The sequence below is a fragment of the Rhincodon typus genome, chromosome 2 (genome assembly GCF_021869965.1).
Source record: "Rhincodon typus isolate 14 chromosome 2, sRhiTyp1.1, whole genome shotgun sequence".
In the NCBI taxonomy this organism is placed as follows: Eukaryota; Metazoa; Chordata; class Chondrichthyes; order Orectolobiformes; family Rhincodontidae; genus Rhincodon; species Rhincodon typus.
Window position 1 is genome coordinate 101,316,296 of NC_063333.1, and position 18,857 is coordinate 101,335,152.

Here is an 18,857-nt window from a genome sequence, read left to right on the forward strand (position 1 = left end):
TTTAAGATTATCTCATTAGTTTTCGCTAAATCAGTTCAGTCTAGCTCTTGGACTGCACTACGGTGGACCCTGTGCAACCTGCAAATGGAGTGCCAATTTTCTAGCAGATTGAGTTTGCTGAGTGAAAGGTGAGTTGGGCAAAGTGTGGAGGAGTGTCTTTTTCCCCGTTTTTTATTTGCTTTCTTTATCATTCAGTACTTGGCTCATGTCAATTCAGTGGAAGGAACTGTTGACAAGTTTCTAGTAAGCCATTCTACTTGTAATAAATAGTCAGTCCAGATTAAAAAATGACAGAGCAGGTCGGTCAAGTAGAGTGTACACCCTGGGAAATGTGGGAAGCATAGACGCACTGTCTCCCCATGATGAACACATCAACAGGAAGTATCAGCATCTCCACCAGCAAGAGCGTTGGGTGTTGAAACTCATGTGGTGGCTTATGCATCCATGAGGCAGGGAATCATGTGGGTAGCTCACTTGGGGAGATGGTCACACTACAGTTTAGTGGTGTACAGACAGATAAGGAATTGGTAACACCCAGACAATCCAAGAGAACCAGGCTTGCAGTACAGTAGACCCCTGGGGCAATCTTACTAACAAGACAGTTTTCTGCATTGGATATTGGTGAAGGCAATGGGTTGCCAGAGGATGTAGTCAGAACCCAAGACAGTGGCAACAATGGTTCAACTGTACAAAAGGGGAAGAAGTGGCAGAAAAGTATTGACAGAGGATTTGTTAGAGGAACAGACAGGCATTTCTGCAGCCATAAACATGACTCCAGGATGATATTTTGCCTTGATGGTGCCAGGGTCAAAGTTGCCAATAGAATGACTGCAGACCGTTCTTCTGGGGGAGGTGAACAGCCAGATGTTGTGGTCCACTTCAATACCAGTGACTTTAGTCAGAAGAAGGATGAGGTCCTCAAAGCAGATTTCATTGGTAGGAAGGATATTGAAATGCCGCACCCTAAAGCAGGAATCTCAGAATAGCTCTCAGTTCCACATGTTGGTGAGCTCAGTAACAGGATAAGCGAATGAGCAAACATGTTGCTGGAAAACTAGCATTGAAGAGATCAGATTTCTGCAGCATTCATAATGGTGCTGGGGCGGTGAGACCTGTACAATTCGGACAACTTACATCCTGGCAGGATAGGGACAAAATTCTTGCAGTGAGAATTCCTGATGTTGTTGAGGGTGGGTTAGAGTGGTAGGGGATGAGAACTTTAAAGGGAGCTCAGATGTAAAGGCAACAGAACTGACAAAAAGCAGTAGGTTGTAGCAAGTAAAAACAGCAACAAACATGGTCAAAATGGAGAATAATGATGAAGTAGACTGAATTAAAGTCTAGATAGTAGGAACTGCAGATGCTGGAGAATCTGAGATAACAAGGTGTACAGCTGGATGAACACAGCAGGCCAAGCAGCATCATAGGTGCAGGAAGGCTGACATTTCGGGCCTAGAACCTTCATTAGAAATGGGGGAGGGGAAGGGGGTTCTGAAATAAATAGGGAGAGAGGGGGAGGCAGATAGAAGATGGATAGAGGAGAAGATAGGTGGAGAGGAAACAGACAGGTCAAAGAGGCAGGGATGGAGCCAGTAAAGGTGAGTGTAAGTGGGGAGGTAGGGAGGAGATAGGTCAGTCCAGGGAGGACGGACAGGTCAAGGGGGCGGGATGAGGTTAGTAGGTAGGAGGTGGGAGGAGTGGATAGGTGGGAGGAAGAACAGGTTAGGGAGGCGGGGACGAGCTGGGCTGGTTTTGGGATGCGATAGTGGGAGGGGAGACTTTGAAACTTGTGAAATCCACATTGATATCATTGGGCTGCAGGGTTCCCAAGCGGAATAGGAGTTGCTGTTCCTGCAACCTTCGGGTAGCATCGTTGTGGCAATGCAGGAGGCCCAGGATGGACATGTCGTCAGAGGAATGGAAGGGGGAGTTGAAATGGTTTGCGACTGGGAGGTGCAGTTGTTTATTGCGAACCGAGCGTAGGTGTTCTGCAAAGCGGTCGCCAAGCCTCTGCTTGGTTTCCCCGATGTAGAGGAGGCCACAACGGGTACAGCGGATGCAGTATACCACATTAGCAGATGTGCAGGTGAACATCTGCTTGATGTGGAAAGTCTTCTTGGGGCATGGGATGGGGGTGAGGGAGGAGGTGTAGGGGCAGGTGTAGCACTTCCTGCGATTGCAGGGAAAAGTGCCGGGTGTGGTGGGGTTGGAGGGGAGTTTGGAGCGGACAAGGGAGTCACGGAGAGAGTGGTCCCTCTGGAAAGCAGATAAGGGTGGGGAGGGAAAAACGTCTTTGGTGGTGGGGTCGGATTGCAGATGGCGGAAGTGTCGGAGGATGATGCGTTGGATCCGGAGGTTGGTGGGGTGCTACGTGAGGACGAGGGGGATTCTTTTTTGGTTGTTATTGCGGGGACGGGGTGTGAGGGATGAGTTGCGGGAGACACGGTGGAGGGCGTTCTTGACCACTGAGGGGGGGGAAGTTGGGGGTCCTTGAAAAACGAGGACATCTGAGATGTACGGGAGTGGAATGCCTCATCCTGGGAGCAGATGCGGCGGAGGTGAAGGAATTGAGAATAGGGGATGGCATTTTTGCAGGAAGGTGGGTGGGAGGAGGTGTATTCTAGGTAGCTGTGGGAGTCGGTGAGCTTGAAATGGATATCGGTTTCTAGGTGGTTGCCCGAGATGGAGACAGAGAGGTCCAGGAAGGGGAGAGAGGTATTAGAGATGGTCCAGGTGAACTTAAGGTTGGGGTGGAAGGTGTTGGTGAAGTGGATGAACTGTTTGAGCTCCTCGTGGGAGCACGAGGCAGCGCCGATACAGTCATCAATGTAACGGAGGAAGAGGTGGGGTTTAGGGCCAGTGTAGGTACGGAAGAGGGATTGTTCCATGTAACCTACAAAGAGGCAGGCATAGCTTGGGCCCATGCAGGTACCCATGGCCACCCCCTTTGTCTGTAGGAAGTGGGAGGATTTCACAAGCTTCAAAATCTCCCCTCCCCCTACCGCATCCCAAAACCAGCCCAGCTCATCCCCGCCTCCCTAACCTGTTCTTCCTCCCACCTATCCCCTCCTCCCACCTCAAGCCGCACCCCCATCTCCTACCTACTAACCTCATCCCACCCCCTTGACCGTCCTCCCTGGACTGACCTATCTCCTCCCTACCTCCCCACTTACACTCACCTTTACTGGCTCCATCCCCGCCTCTTTGACCTGTCTGTTTCCTCTCCACTTCCAAATTTGGAGGAGCAGAATTTCCTTCAGCTTAATATTGGAAAGATTTTGGTTCCCACCACAAATTCTATCCCCTCGCCACTTAAGTCCACCCCTTTCCTTGGAAAGAGAATTGTGAGATTCTCTATGTACCCATCGGAGTCCAGAATGAAAGTGAGATTGTTCAGTTTCAGGTAATGAGGATTATGCTTTGAGATCATTTACTGGAAGGAATTCCACAATGCCAGCACTGCTTACAACACCACTTGTATTTATGTGGGTTCTTCAAATGAATTAAATCACCCAAAGGCATTTAATAGGGGCTTTGAACAAAATTTGACACTGAGCCACATAAGGAGATGTCTGGGCAGGTGACCAAAGGCTTAGTCAACAAAGTAGATTTTAATGAATGTTTTAAATAAGAGAAGTAGGGAGATTTGTAGAAGGAATTCCAGAATTTAGGGCCTCAGCAGCTGAAGATACAGCCACCAACTGTGGTGTGATTAAATTTGGGGGTGTTCAAGAGGCCAGAATTAGCAGAACACAGATATCGCAGAGAATTGTTGACTTGGTGGAAGAAAGAGATAGGGAGAGCAAGGTTATACAGGCATTTTAAAAAATCAAGATGCTGCTTGACCAGGAGCTGGTGAAGGCCAGTGAGCATAAGGATGATAGGGGAATGGGACTCGGCACGAGTAGGATGTAAGCAGCAGTTTTGAATGATTTCACATTTACAGAGGGCAGACATTGGTACACCAAACAGAAGTGGTTAGAAGAGTCAAGTCTAATGGTGACAAAGGAAATGAAAACAAATAGCCTGTTTTATTCAAATCTGCTTTTGACAAACTTTAAAAAAAATATTTTTATTGTGGCAAGAAGCAAAATTTTACACTGATCACAATGTTCGGATATTATTTTGCAGCAAGGCGACCTATGACTGTGATTCTTTGTTCCCCATTAATTATTTCTGAAAAAAAAAATTCCATTGATTTCTTTGCAGTATCCTGTTTGCTTGTGGTGCAATAAGATAACAAATTAGAACTGATAATAGATTGTTTCCTGGGATGTAAATTGCAACATATCAACATGTAAAACTGCATGTGGATTATTGCCATCTAGTGGTTCCAGTTTGTAATGGGAGAGTGGTCATAACTGACCTGAAAGTATCCAGAATGTGAAGTTGGCGAGAAAGGTAAAGCACTTCATTTTTCAGAGTTACTGTTGTGGTGAGTCTAATATGATTTAGCCACACAATTGCTACCATGATACTTTAATGGAACCAAGGCTAAGAGAAAAATGAAAACAGAAAATGCTGGGAATAAACAGCAAGTATAGCAGCATAACAAAAACTGAAAGAACTGCTGGAAATCAGGTACAGCAGCAGCTACGGAGAGAGAGATGTTTCTCTGCTAGTATCTCTATTTATGTTTCAGGTGGCCAGGGTCTTGCATTATTTTAATCTTAAATGATAAAAGCAGGTGGCATGGAATATTTGGTGAAATTGTTACTTTGCAGGCTATTTGGTACTAATGTTAGGGAAACTATTGAGCATGATGTAGATAAAGGATTTGAATTGTATTAGGAATAGCTAAAGATCTGCTGGTAGCAAATGAGAAAGACAATATTTTCTTATAGCTGTTAACCTCCATATTTATTACAAACAACTTAAATACCCATGGGAAGATAGCTAAAATCATTTGAACAGCAGTTAGGCGATGAATACAAAATTAAAGCTGAGGAGATATGGTTGCTACTGGTGCAGTTATATACAGTTTTGTCAAAATCTATTTATAGATATTGCTCAACATACAAAAAGTTTGATGTGAAACCAGGAAAGTTATGAAGTAGCAGGACAGTTTGGATAGCAAATTTCTGCATGTAAGTGTAGAATTAGATCGCAGATCAGCCATAATTTCCTCGATTGTCGGAGCAGCCTTGAGGGGATAAATTACCTATTTGTGTTTTGCAGATGTATGGTCGCAAGATAATAATGGCTTTCAATAAAATCAACCCCCTGTCAAGCCGAATAAAGTCAGATTGTAACAAATTCCCAGGCAATATTTTTGTTCTGTTATTCAGCATACATAATTTTGATCTATGAATTCCATTTTTATCTGATAGTTTCATCCTACTGTTGAAGATGGGGTGATGATATAACTTAGCACTGTGCCAATTATATTGGAAAGCATCATTTAATAAGAAAAGGCAGCAAATTAGTTATACTATCCATTTCAAGAATTTCATCGGACCAGATTTTAGTCTCAGCAGTGAAAATGTTAGTTAATTACATCTGGTCAGAGGCATTGGATGGGATTTTGCACTGAAATTTGCTGTAAATTAAAACAGCTCACTTAGCAAAAAATCTTGATTTGTGTGAATGGAGCAAGCAACTGTGTAATTTCTCAACCAGATTTAAAGTGTTTCAATGAACAACAGAGACCCTGAACCAGGGAATGCCAGTGAGAAAAATCAGACTGAATAGTAAAACAGGTGAAAATTGAAATAGCGTCAGTGGGGGAGGGATTGCATTAAGAAAGGAAAATAAAAAGATCGAAATGAAAAATGACAAAAATATTTTCTATTTTTGCTAAAAGGCCTCTTGAAATTATTTAAACTTGAAGAAATAAGATTCCATGCTTGTAAAAGTTGACTAAACAGGTCAGAGGAATTGTGCAGAAGTGATTGATACTGTTCCTGCAGTTAAATGGGTTCTTACACTGAAGTGGACAAGTCATAGCTTTTATGGTGCATTTAGTTCTGACTTCAGAGGTACGCACATCAACTTCTCACTGATCGATACAAAATGATCTAGTTTCCAGTGGAGAATCTAACCATTTATATGTATTTGCCATTTCAATACAGGAAAGGTATCAAAGCTTTTCTTGACTTAGGATAATCTTCGAATTTTTCCAGATACCATCTGCAATGAGAAGATAAAATATATTTTGAAAGAATAAACACAAATATTTTGGAACATTAACTTACTGGTTTTCATTTTTATAACATTGACTATTACTTTCTACATGTCTGAAACAAATAGTAAAGTCTGTGTTTGGTTAAAGTTTATTAAATAAGTTTAAAGTCAGCTAAAGATTGGTAATACCAAAAAAATCATTTTTCAAAATTATTTCATGGGACATTTGTACTGCAGATTAGGGGAAGTATTTATTGCTCATTCGTAACTGCCTTTGCAGTCCATCTGCTGCAGGTATATCTGCAGTGCTGCCAAGAAGGCAGTTACAAGATTTTGATCCTGTGACAGTGAAAGAATGGCAACATAATTCCAAGTAAGGATAGTGGGGATACTTTTAAGTAGTGATATGTCCAGGCTTCTACTGCTTTTGTCCTTCTAAGTGGTAGAGGTTGAGAATTTGGAAGGTGTTATGTCAAAGGAGCCTTGGTGCATTGCTGCATTGCATCTTGTACATAGATAACACTGTTGCATTGGTGGTGGAAAAAGTCAATGATTAAGTTGATGGATGGGGTGTCAATCAGCTGCTTTTCCTGGATGCTGTCAAATATTGTCAGAATTACTATTACAGTGATGTAGCCCATTCAGCCCACCATGTCTTCAACAGCATTCCAACCGAGCATTTCACTGACTCATTCTCTGTCTTCTCCCTGTAACTCTACACATTGTATCTTTTCAAACAAAATTTTAATGCATTTTTGAGCACTTCAGTTGAACCTGTCACCACATTCTCAGGTTTTGCATTCTAGACCCTAAAAGCTCACTGTGTGAAAAAGGTTCTTCTCATTTAGCTTTTGTTTCAATGCCACCTTAAATCTGCACCTCCTCGTGCTTGACCATTTTACGAGTAGTTTCTCTCTATCTCCAGCCCCCATGTGATTTTGAATACCTCTACCAGATTTCCTCTTAACTTTTATTTTCTGAAGGGAAGACAGTCCTAACATCTCCAACCTATCTTCACAACTGAAATTTTTCATCGCTGGAACAATTCTCTCCTATCACTTCTGCACTCTCTCCAGTGCACCATCCTTCCTAAGGCACCTAGAACTCGACATTATACCAAATTAGTGTCATATACAAGTTCAGCATAACTCCTTGCTCTTGTACTCTATGCCCCTAAAGTCCAGGGGACTGTATGCTTTATTAGCCACTTTCTTCACCTGTCCTACCACATTTAATAACTTATGCAAATATACACCCAGGTACTGCTGCTCTTACATCTCATTCAGAATTATATCCTTTATTTAATATTGTCACTCCATGACATTTCTACTAAAATGAATCACCTCATATTTCTCTGCGTTAAACATAAACTGCCACCTGTGCACCCACTCCAGCAACTTTACCCCTTTGAAGCTCCACACTATCTGACTCCCAGTTCACAATGTTTCCAGGTTTCATATCATGTGCAACTTTTGAAACTGTGCCTTGTACACCAAGGTTTAGGTCATTAATAAATCAAAAAAAAGCCATCGAGATTGTCACCACAAAACCTTCTCCAGCCCAAGAAACATCCATTAGCCACTATTCTTCGTCTCCTGTAACTCAATGTAGAGTCCATTTTGCTACTGCTCCTTTTATTCTATAAGCTACAATTTTGGTTACATCTCTGTTGTGCAGTGGTGAATCAAATGCCTTTAGAAAGTCCATGTGCACTTCATCGGTAGCATTACCCTCATCAACCCTCTCTGTTACCTCTTCAAATAAGTACAGTTAATTAGTCAAATGCAATTCTTTCCTAAGAATTTATGGGGGTCTCTGCAATTGCCACTCTTACTTCCCTTTGTATCCTTAGACCCATCTCAAGCGTTCCCAGTGGCTTATTGACTTTAAGTACAGACAGTCTGTACCATTCCTACACCTTAGCAATTTTAAACCCTTCAGTGTCTAAATTTCCTCCTTTGTCAACATGTCCTTGCTTGCATCTTCATTGGTAAAGACAGATGCAAAGTATTCACTTAATAAATCATCCATACTACAGCCTCCATTTGTAAATGTCTTTTGTTCCCCAATTGCTCTCACTCCTCCTTGTACCATCCTTTTACCATTTATTTGCCTAAAGAAGACTTTGAGACTCCCGTATGTAAGATGCCACTCTTTTCATCATTTCGTTTGCTTTTCTACTTCCCTTCCAAACCTTCAATAGTCAGTCTCGTTAGACAAGTGGCTTAAATCAGGAGATTTTTTTTGTTATTATTCATTCATGGGATGTGAGCATCACTAGCTAGGCCAGAATTTATTGCTAATCCCTAATCTCAATGCGCAGTCAAGAATCAACCACATTGCTGTGGGTCTGGAATCACATGAAAGCCAGACCAGGAAAGATGGCAGTTTCCCTCCCTAAGGATCATAAAATGAACCAGATGGGCTTTTCCTGACAATCAACATTAGGTATGTAACACAGCCTTTGGGATCTCTGGCTTTGCTGCTGTCTGTAACCTTGTCCACACTGGAAGGGAGAATCTCTCTCATAGTCACACGCTATATGTCCGTGACCACAGACCAAATTTGACGTAATTAATCAAAGGTTTGACAGAGCCTGTTGAATCACAGTGTCCGGGTATCTCAGTTCTGAAGAAGTGTCTCTGCATCTGAAATGTTGACTCAGCTTTCTCTCCACAGATATTGCCAGGCCTGCTGAGTTTTTCTAGCAATTTCTGTTTTTGTTTTTAGTTTTCAGAATCTGTGTCTTGTTTTTTTTTTTGTCCAGGTACCTTTCTCCCTCCCTGATGTGTTGCAATGTATCAACTCTGAGATGAAGATCTGCAAACAGTGACATTTGTTGCAGATATGGTCACTGTGGATGGCACCGGCATCTATCGATACTTGGTGATGTGTAGTACTTCAGCTACTACATATCACTTGCCCAGCTATCTCTGTTTGGTTTAATGAATTAATTAGGATGTTAAATATTTTAAGTAAATTTCTTAATTGCACTCCTCAACCACAATATTGGGAAGATGATGGCCTAGTGGTGTTATCGCTAGACTATTAATCCAAAGACCTAGTTAATGCTCTGGAGACCTGGGTTTGAACCTGCTATGGCAGATGGTGGCATTTGAATTTAATAATAATCTGGAAATAAGAGTCTATTGATGACCATGAAACCATTGTTGATTGTCAGGAAAAGCCCATCTGGTTCATTTTATGATCCTTAGGGAGGGAAACTGCCATCTTTCCTGGTCTGGCTTTCATGTGATGAAATACTCCCCACTTGCCTGGTTCAGAGCAGTTCCAACAACACTCAAGAGGCTTGACATCATCCAGGACAAAGCAGCCCGCTTGATTGGCATTGCGTCCACAAGCATCCACTCGCTCTACCACTGATGCTCAGTAGCAGCAGTGTGTACTATCTACAAGATGGACTGCAGAAATTCACCAAAGATCCTCAGACAGCACGTTCCAAATGCACGACCACTTCCAAATAGAAGGACAAGGGCAGCAGATATCTGGGAACACCACCACCTCCAAGTTCCCCTCCAAGCCACTCACCATCCTGACTTGGAAGGATATCACCATTCCTTCACTGTTACTGGGTCAAAATCCTGGAATTTCCTCCCTAATGGCACTGTGGGTCAACATACAGCAGGTGGACTGCAGCAGTTCAAAAAGGCAGTACCAGCTCACCACCACCATCTTTTCAAGGGCAATTAGGAGCATCTAATAAATGCTGGCCAACCAGCAACGCCTACATCCCAAAACAATGAATAAATTTAAAAAGTCAAAGCTTAGAGCTCTTTATCTGAATGCACTTAGCATCTGTAACAAAATGGATGAGTTGATGGCACAAATAGATTAGAACAGAATAATAGTATAGAAATAAATGAATCCAACTTGACAACTATTACAGAGATGTTGTTGCATGACTGTGACCAAGTCTGTGAACTCAGTATTCAAAAAAAAATTGATGCTCAGAAAAAATAGGTGAAAAGGAAATGGAGGCGAGGTAGCATTGTTACTAAAGAACGGTATCAGTGTGGTGATGAGTAGTGATGTAGCTGTAATAGAGATGTGAAATCAGTTTGGATGCAAATAAAAAATAGCAAGGGTTACTGCTGGGAATGATCCATAGGTGCTCAATAATTTACCTTACCGTAGAATAAAGCATACACTGGGAAATAAGTGGGGCATTTAGGATGGGCATTATAACTGTCATGGGTGATTATAATCTTCATATTCACTTGGCAAATTGCATGAGTAAGGATAACATTGAAAATGAATTTGTAGAGTGCATCAAGGATTGTTTCTTCAAACAGTTGCAGAACCTGTCTTCAAACAGGCTACTTTAGATTAAGTGTTATGTAATGAGATTGGAATAATAAGAGAGCTTATAATTAGGGATCTTTTAAAGGGTTGCCTTCACAACGTGGCAGAATTTAAAATTTAATTTGGATCTCAAAACCAATGTCCTCAACTTAAATATGGACAAATACAAGTTATGAAGAAAGAGTTGTCTAAAGCAAGCTGGGGCAAATAAACAAAGGGGAACGTCAGTGTATGAGCAATGACATTTAAGCTGATATTTCATTACACTGAGCAAAAATAGGTGGAAGGGCATGTTGTGATGAGGACATAAAGAATCTGCAAAGGAATACAGAAAGGTTGAGTGACTGGTCAAAAACATGGCAGATGAACTTCAATGTAGGAAGGTATGAGGTCAGATACTTTGGTAGGAGGAATCAAAAGGCACACTATTCTTTAAATGAAGACCAACACCAAAAAAGAGTGCCACACAGGGATCTGGGTGGAATTGTGAATTCAACACAAATGTTAACATGCAGATGCAACAAATAATTAAGATGGCAAATAGAGGCCAAGTGTTCATTTAATACCTCGGCCATGCCCCTCCCATATTCCCCAACTGACATGTGATCCTCTTGGCCCACCTCATTTCCAAGAACCAGGTCCAAAGGGCATTCTTTCTTGTTGAACTAGATACATGCTGCTGTAGGCTATTCGTCTGAACACTTGCCCTTCAGCGCCCTTTACACTATCAATATCCCTTCCTGTATTTGAGTAACTAAAGTCCCGTATTACAACTACTCTATAAATGTTGGCATATATCTGTAAACTCCATGGAGAAAATTCAGAGAATTTCCGAGAGGAAGTTTCCCTCTACATCCTCACCACTAGTTGGGGGTCTGTAGACTATAATGAGTGACATAATTGCACTTTTATTTTGTTCCTTAGCTTTTGCCAAATGGATTTTGTGCTTGGATCTTCTGAAATATCCTTTTTCTCCAGCAATTGACTGCACTCCTCAACCAAGAGAGCCACCCCCTTCTCTTTACTTTCATTTCTAATCTTTTCTGAATACCTTGTACACAGGAATATTAAACACCCAGACTTTTCCTTCCTCTGTTATAGCCACAATATAATACTGTCCCATGGAAACGTGTGCCTGTGACTCCCCAATCTCATTTACTACACTCTGTGCATTAAAAACAGTCACCTCAATTTAGATTTCATTATTTTCTCCCTTACTCTGACTTTACCTATAAAACTTACTCTTCTCTATCCTGGTGCTACCTGTCACTCCAAGTACTTTGTACACCTTCAAATTCTTCCATAACATTCTCTCTTGGATCCCACATACCAGCCAAGCTAGTTTCAAAGCCATCCAACAGCACTGGCAAAACACTCCTGAAGGAACTCTGTCCCAACTCCATTCAGGTGCAACCTGTCCAGCTTGTGAGGTGTCATCTTCTCCAGAACCAATCTCCATGTCCCAGGAGTCTAAAGCACATCTTTCCAGCCATGCATTCATCTGCTTTATCCTCCTAGTTCTGTACTCACTTGCTTGTGGCATTGGGAGTAATCAGAGATTATGACTTGCGAGGTCCTGCTCACCAATTGTCTACATAGCTTTGTAAAATTCTCATTTAGAACCACATCTCCCTTCCTAACAAATTCATTGGGACAAGCATTTGACTGTTTATCCTCCACCAAAAGAATTCCTACAACTTCTCTGTGGCATTCTTTATCCTGGCACCAGGGAAGCAACATATCATCCTGGGATCACTTCTATGGCCAAAGAAATACCTGTCTGCTCCCCTAAATAATGAATTCTTTATCACTATTACATTTGTTTTCTTCTTAGTCCCCTCCTGTACAGCTGAGCCACTCATGCTGCCATAAACATCTAATTGCATTAACTGCACCGCCTTAAGGAACCAATGCTCTTATCAGCTTCTAAAAACAGATAACTCATTTGTGACTGGGACCCCAGGGAGGTCCTGCACTGCCTGCTTGTTTTTCTTGGACGGACTGGTGGTCACTCAATCCCTTTCTGTCTCCTGGCCCTTAAGCTATAGTGTGACCACCACTCTGAATGTGCTACCCAATTAACTCTTAGTTCAAGTTTCTGCAGCTGGCAGAACATCCCACACGTGGTCATTAGGACACCTGTAGAATCCCATGTCTTCCCATAGGGTATGCATTCCAATTTACCAAACTGTGGTGCCTGCTCTTAACTATATTCTACTTTGGATTTACTCATTTCACTTAGAGTGCCAGGGTCAGACAACATGGAAACGGACACTTTAGCCCAACTTGCCCATACCGACTCAGGTTTCCTAAACTGAACTATTCCCATTGGCCTGTGTTTGGCCCATATTTCTCTAAACCTTTCCTATCCACATACCTGTCCAAATGTCTTTTAATTCTTGTAAATGTACTTGCATCTACTACTTCTTCTGGCAACTCATTCCATTTATACACAATTCCAAATACTATCCACTATATACCATACATTCATATGCTATCATTCCAAAATACTTACCACTCAGGACCCTTTCAAATCTTTCCCCTTGCAATTTAAACCTATGTCCTCTAGCTTTGGACTCTAATACCCTGGGGAAAAGACCATGGCTGCTCACCTTATCTATACACCTCATGATTTTATAAACTTCTGTAAGATCATCCCACAGCCTCCCACACGCTGGGGAAATAGTTTTAGCCTATCCAGCCTTTCCTTATAACCTAAACCTTCCAATCTCGGTAACATCCTTAATTACATTGGCCCTGACTGTCCCTTGTTCCTGGGTGTCTGTGCGTTATTGGACCCAAGATATAAAGAGGTCAGGAACTGAGTAGTCCTAGCAGAAATCAAACTGAGTACCAGTGAGTAGGTTCCTCTTGTGTACTAGTCCCTTGATACCACTGTCAACAACAACTTCCACCACATTCTTTTATTTGTTCAAGGGAAAGTGGGCATTGCTGCTGAGGCCAGCAATTATTATCATCCCTCATTTCCCTGGAAAAGATAATGATGAAGTGCCTTCTTTAACCATTGCAGTTGGTGTGAAGGAACACCCACAGTGCTGTTAGCAGTTCCAGGGTCCTGACCCAGCGACACTGAAGGAACAGTTCTAAGTCAGGATGGCATGTGACTTGGAGTTCCTATGTATTTGCTGCCACTGTACCTCTAAGTGGTAGAGGTCATGGGCTTGGAAGGTGCTGATATAGAAGAATTGGTGAGTTGTTACAGCACATGTTGTAGATAGTATATGCTGCTGCCATTGAGAGTTGGTGGAGAAGGGAGTGAAGGTTAAGTTGTTGGATGGTGTATCAATTAAACAGGGTATTTTTTTCATGAATGGCTTCAAAGCCAGAGTGTCGCTGGAGCTGCAACCATCCAGGCTAGTGGAAAGTATTCCATTACGCTCCTGAACTGAGCCATGTAGCTGGTGGACAGGTATTGAGGAGATAGGAGGGGAGTTCATCGGCACAGAATTCATAGTTTCTGACCCACTTACATGGCTACAGTATTTACATAGAGATAACAAGGTGTAGAGCTGGATGAACACAGCAGGCCAAGCAGCATCAGAGGAGCAGGACTGACCTATCTCCTCCCCACCTACACTCGACTTCACTGGCTTCATCCCCACCTCTTTGACCGGTCTGTCTCCTCTCCACCTATCTTCTCCTCTATCCATCTTCTATCCGCCTCCCCCTCTCTCCCTATTTATTTCAGAACCCCCTTCCCCTCCCCCATTTCTGAAGAAGGGTCTAGGCCCGAAACGTTAACCCCTCTACAGTATTTACATGGCTGGTCCAGTTCAGTTTCTGGTACTTTCGGAATGTTTTGCTGATGATTAGATGAAAGCTGGTGAGGCAATGATTAGCAGGATTAAATTTATGTTGCTTTTTGTAAACAAAATATTTGGATGGTATTTTTCAGTACTTTTGAGTGGATCCCAGTTTTGTGACAGTACTGGAACAGCTTGGCTAAGGGAACAGTTAAGCCTAAAACACAAGTCTTCAGTTCTAATTCCAGAATATTGTCAAGGTCCATAGCCTTTGCTGCACGCGGTGCCTTCAGTTGTTTTTTGATATCAAATGAAGTGAATTAAATCGGCTGAAGACTGGCAATGGTGATGCTGGGGTCTCAGGAGGAGACTGAGATGGACCATCCATTTGGCACTTCTGGCTGAAAATGCTTGCAAATGCTTCAGCCCTGTCGTTTGCACTGATGTGCTGGATTCCCAGCTCATTGAGGATGGGGATATTTTTGAAGCTACCGCCTCCTCATTTTACTTTCTACTGCCACTCACAACTGGACGTGAAAGGACTGCAGTGCTTTGATCTGATCCATTGGATGCAAGATCACTTCACTATTGCATGCTGCCTCCACTGTTTTGTATTCAAGTTTAGCTTCAGCAGCTTAACACCATCTGTTTTTTTGTGTATGCCTGATGCTGATCCTGGCATGCTCTTATGCACCCTTTCTGGGAAAGGAAAGTGTTTGAAGATTTGTTGAAACAATAGAACTACATTGCATTTGAGAGGCAGGAATGTTGTGCGCATCAGTGTAACCTGATGAAAAAAAAGGTGGAGAAATGAAACAGAGCCAGGAGAATATCCAAGCTGACGTAAAGAGTTATAAACGGACTCACGGCCGACACTGGCATCAAGACAATGCTAAACAAATCATCAAAAAACATAGCTGCCCAGATAAGTACAGTATATATATCGTCACACTTCAATGCTGAAACCCATTCTGGCACACAGATTAGACCTAAACACTATTAGTGGCCAACTAAGAGTTAACATCAACTTTCATAACTTTACAAAATTCAGAAGGACAATGAGGCAACCATTGGGAGAGGATTAACTATTCTTTTTCAAATATTGATCCAACATTTCCTTAAATGTGAGCTTTGTCACAATACTTCCATGCTTCAATGACTGAGTGTTTTTTAATCCTTTAAATTTTCCCCTCAACCTCCTAGGGCTAGTTTCCTTATCATTGTCCAAGGGAAATAGTTTTTTTTTTATTGAAAATCTTCATAATTTTAAAATCCTCCTTTAAATTCCCTTATAGGTCCCTCTGCTCCAGTTGGAATAACTTAGAACCTTAGGTGTAACTTCATAATATAGTTTCTTATCTCTGACATCATCTTGGTGAGGTATGGCATGCTCTCTGAAGCTTCAGTGTCCTTTCTAATACGAGGTACTCAAGCCACACATATTATTACAAATGTAGCTTAAATAAAGTTCTGAACAAACGTATGGAAAATGCAAACATACTCCTTATCTCCAGCTCATCTGCAAACTAGGCTTCCACTATCAAAAGACCATAAGACACGAGGCAGAAGTAGGCCATTTAGCACATTAAGTCTGCTCTGCCATTCAATGAATTTGATAATTCTCAACTCCACTTTTCTGCTTTGTTTCCCCACACCCTTTACTTATTAAAAGTCTGCCTATCTTGGCCTTGAATGTACGTAACAATTCAGGCTCAAAATCCCTCTATAATAAAGAATTCTATAGATTCATTACCCTCACAGAAGAACTTCTTTCACATATGATTAAATGCACAACCCCTTATTCTGAGATTATGCCCTCTGGTCCTAGATTCTCCTGCAAGAGGAAACAATCTCTCCGCATCTACCCTGTCAAGTACCCGAAAAATCTTGTATGTTTCAATGAAGTTCATCTAAATTCCAAAGAGTACAGAACCAAACTACTCAAGTTCTCCTCATAAGATGTCTCCCCCACCCCTGAAGATGACCCCCACCCCCGTATTGGTATCAGCCTAGTCAATCTCTCTGGACTGCGCCCAATGCCACTGTAACTTTCTTTAGACAGGGGAATCAAAACTGTTCATCGTATTCCATCTGTGGTCTGACTAGTGTCTTATATAGTTTTAGTTAAATGTCCCTACTTTTATTTTCCATTCCCTTTGATGTAAAGACCAACGTTCCATTTGCTTTCCCTATTACCCGCTGAACTTGTATGTTAGCTTTTTGTGATTCATCCCAATTTGCTCTGTTCTGTAGCTTTCTAGTCTTTCACAATTTAAATAATATTCAGTTCTTCTATTCTTTCTGCCAAATTACACAACTTCACATTTTCCCACATGATATTCCATCTGCCAAGCTTCTGTCCGTTCACTTGATCTAACTATATTATTCAGTGCACTCTTTGTGCCATCCTCACCACTTGCTTTCCCACTTATTTTTGTGTCATCCGCAAACTTGGCTATAGTACATTTACTTTCCTTATCCAAGCCAATAAGCTGCTGAGTTCACTAACTCAAAAGGGTAAGGAGAACCAAAGCTGCGTGTTCCTCTTCATAGATCTGCCTACTATTGCATCATTCTACAACACTGAAAGCAATCTGAATTAAACAACAGATTGGATACTGAATTTAACTTGAACCTTACCTGTGATGTTGTGTAGCCCGAGAAGCAAGAATGAAAAATCCAAATATAGCAAATGCTGCACTAGGTAGTGACCAACAAGCTATGGCAAACCCAGTCCATTCTACTATTTCTCCAAGGAAGTTAGCACCAGACACATACTCAAACATTCCTCCTTTAAAACACAAGAGAATTTTTTGTTCAAAAAAATTAATTCTAACTTTCTTAATTAAAGGCTGACCAGAATCTTGTTCTATAAATCACTCACCGTGTGGGATCTTATATACTGTTTCACCAGGTTTTCGTAGTTTTCTGAGGATATGGTCAGAATGTAGGTTTACTGATAGACCAAAAACCCAGAGTGCAAAACCTTAAAACAAGAGGTTGCAGTTAATAAGTGCTTCCTCATTTTTTTGTCAACTGTTTAAAGTTTCATTTCGTTTTACAAAGAAATACTGAAAAGTCACAAGACATCAGAATGGTGTGTTGCCACCCTGGTGCCAGGATCAAGTACATCTCAGAGAGGGTGCAGAATATTCTCAGAGGGGACAGGGACCAGCAGGAGGTCATTGTACATATTGGAACTAATGACACAGGAAGAGAAAACGATGAGATTCTGAGGAGAGAATATAGAAAGTTACGTAGGAATTTAAAAAGAATGTCCTCAAGGGTAGTAATATCCTGGTTACTCCCAGTGGCATGAGCTAGGGAGGGTAGGAACTGAAGGATAGAGCAGATGAATACGTGGCTGAGGAGCTGGTGCAGGGGAGAAGGATTCACATTTTTGGATCATTGGAATCTCTTCTGGGGAGGAGTGACCTGTTTAAGGAAGATGGATTGCACCTGAATTGGCAGAGGACCAATATACTGGCAGGGAGATTTCCTACAGCTGTTTGGGAGGATTTAAAGTAGTAAGGGGAGGAAGTGGGTGCCGGTACATAGTGTGGAAAGAGATCAGTCCGAGATTGGTACAGTGGGAAAAGGAGCAGGTCAAACAGGCATGGCAGGCAGGAACAAAGCAGAGAACAAAGGTAGGACTGTTAAATTAAACTGCATTTATTTCAATGCAAGAGGCCCAACAGGTAAGGCAGATGAACTCAGGGCATGGTTGGAAACATAGGACTGGTATATAACATCAATCAGAGATGCGGCTGAGGGATGGACAAGATTGGCAGCTTAATGTTCTAGGGTATAGATGCTATAGGAAGGACAGAAAAGGGAGCAAGAGAGGAGGGGGAGTGGCATTTTTGATTAGGGATAACATTACAGCAGTACTTAGGAAGGATATTCCTGGGAATACGTCCAGGGAAGTTATTTTGGTGGAACTGAGAAATGAGAAACGGATGATCACCTTATTGGGATTGTACTACAGACCACCCCCAATAGTCAGCAGGAAATTGAGAAACAAATTTGTGAGGAAATTTTAGTTATCCAAGAATAATAGGGTGGTTATGGTAGGGGATTTTAACTTGCCAAACATAGACTGGGACTGGCACAATATTAAGGGCTTGGATGGACAGAAATTTGTTAAGTGTGTACAAGAAAATTTCCTGATTCAGTATGTGGATGTACCTACTAGAGAAGGTGCAAAACTTGACCAATTCTTGGGAAATAAGGTTGGGCAGGTAACTGAGGTGTCGGTGGGGGCACACTTTGGGGCCAGTGACCATAATTCTGTTAACTTTAAAATAGTGATGGAAAAGGATAGACCGGATGTAAAAGAAAGTTCTAAATTGGAGGAAGGCCAATTTTAATGGTATTAGGGAAGAACTTTCAAAAGTTGATGGCGGGGATGGCGGGGGTGGCGGGGTTGGGGGGAGGTGGGGAGGTGGTGCTCAAACGTGGTGGTGGTGGTGCTGGTGTTGGGACCGGATATTTTTAGGTAAAAGATCCTGCAGGTAAAAGAGCCATCAAAAATGAGATAATGAGAGTCCGGAGATAGTATATTCCTGTTAGGGTGAAGGCAAAGGCTGCTGGGTGTAGGGAATGCTAGGTGACTCGAGAAATTGAAGTTTTCATCAAGAAAAAAGG

The 18,857-nt window shown here is 42.0% G+C and overlaps 1 protein-coding gene across 1 annotated transcript in view; it reads right to left on the reverse strand.

The window, feature by feature from the left end:
* Positions 1-4,015: 4,015 nt before the first annotated feature.
* Positions 4,016-18,857, reverse strand: part of srd5a1 (steroid-5-alpha-reductase, alpha polypeptide 1 (3-oxo-5 alpha-steroid delta 4-dehydrogenase alpha 1)) — a 38,994-nt gene continuing 24,152 nt past the window's right edge. The window contains exons 3-5 of the mRNA XM_048618083.1: positions 17,095-17,196; positions 16,851-17,001; positions 4,016-6,129 (exon numbers count right to left, since the gene is read on the reverse strand). Coding sequence (XP_048474040.1) covers positions 6,063-6,129; positions 16,851-17,001; positions 17,095-17,196 — 320 coding nt within the window. The 3' untranslated portion in view covers positions 4,016-6,062. The remainder of the gene's footprint in view (positions 6,130-16,850; positions 17,002-17,094; positions 17,197-18,857) is intronic.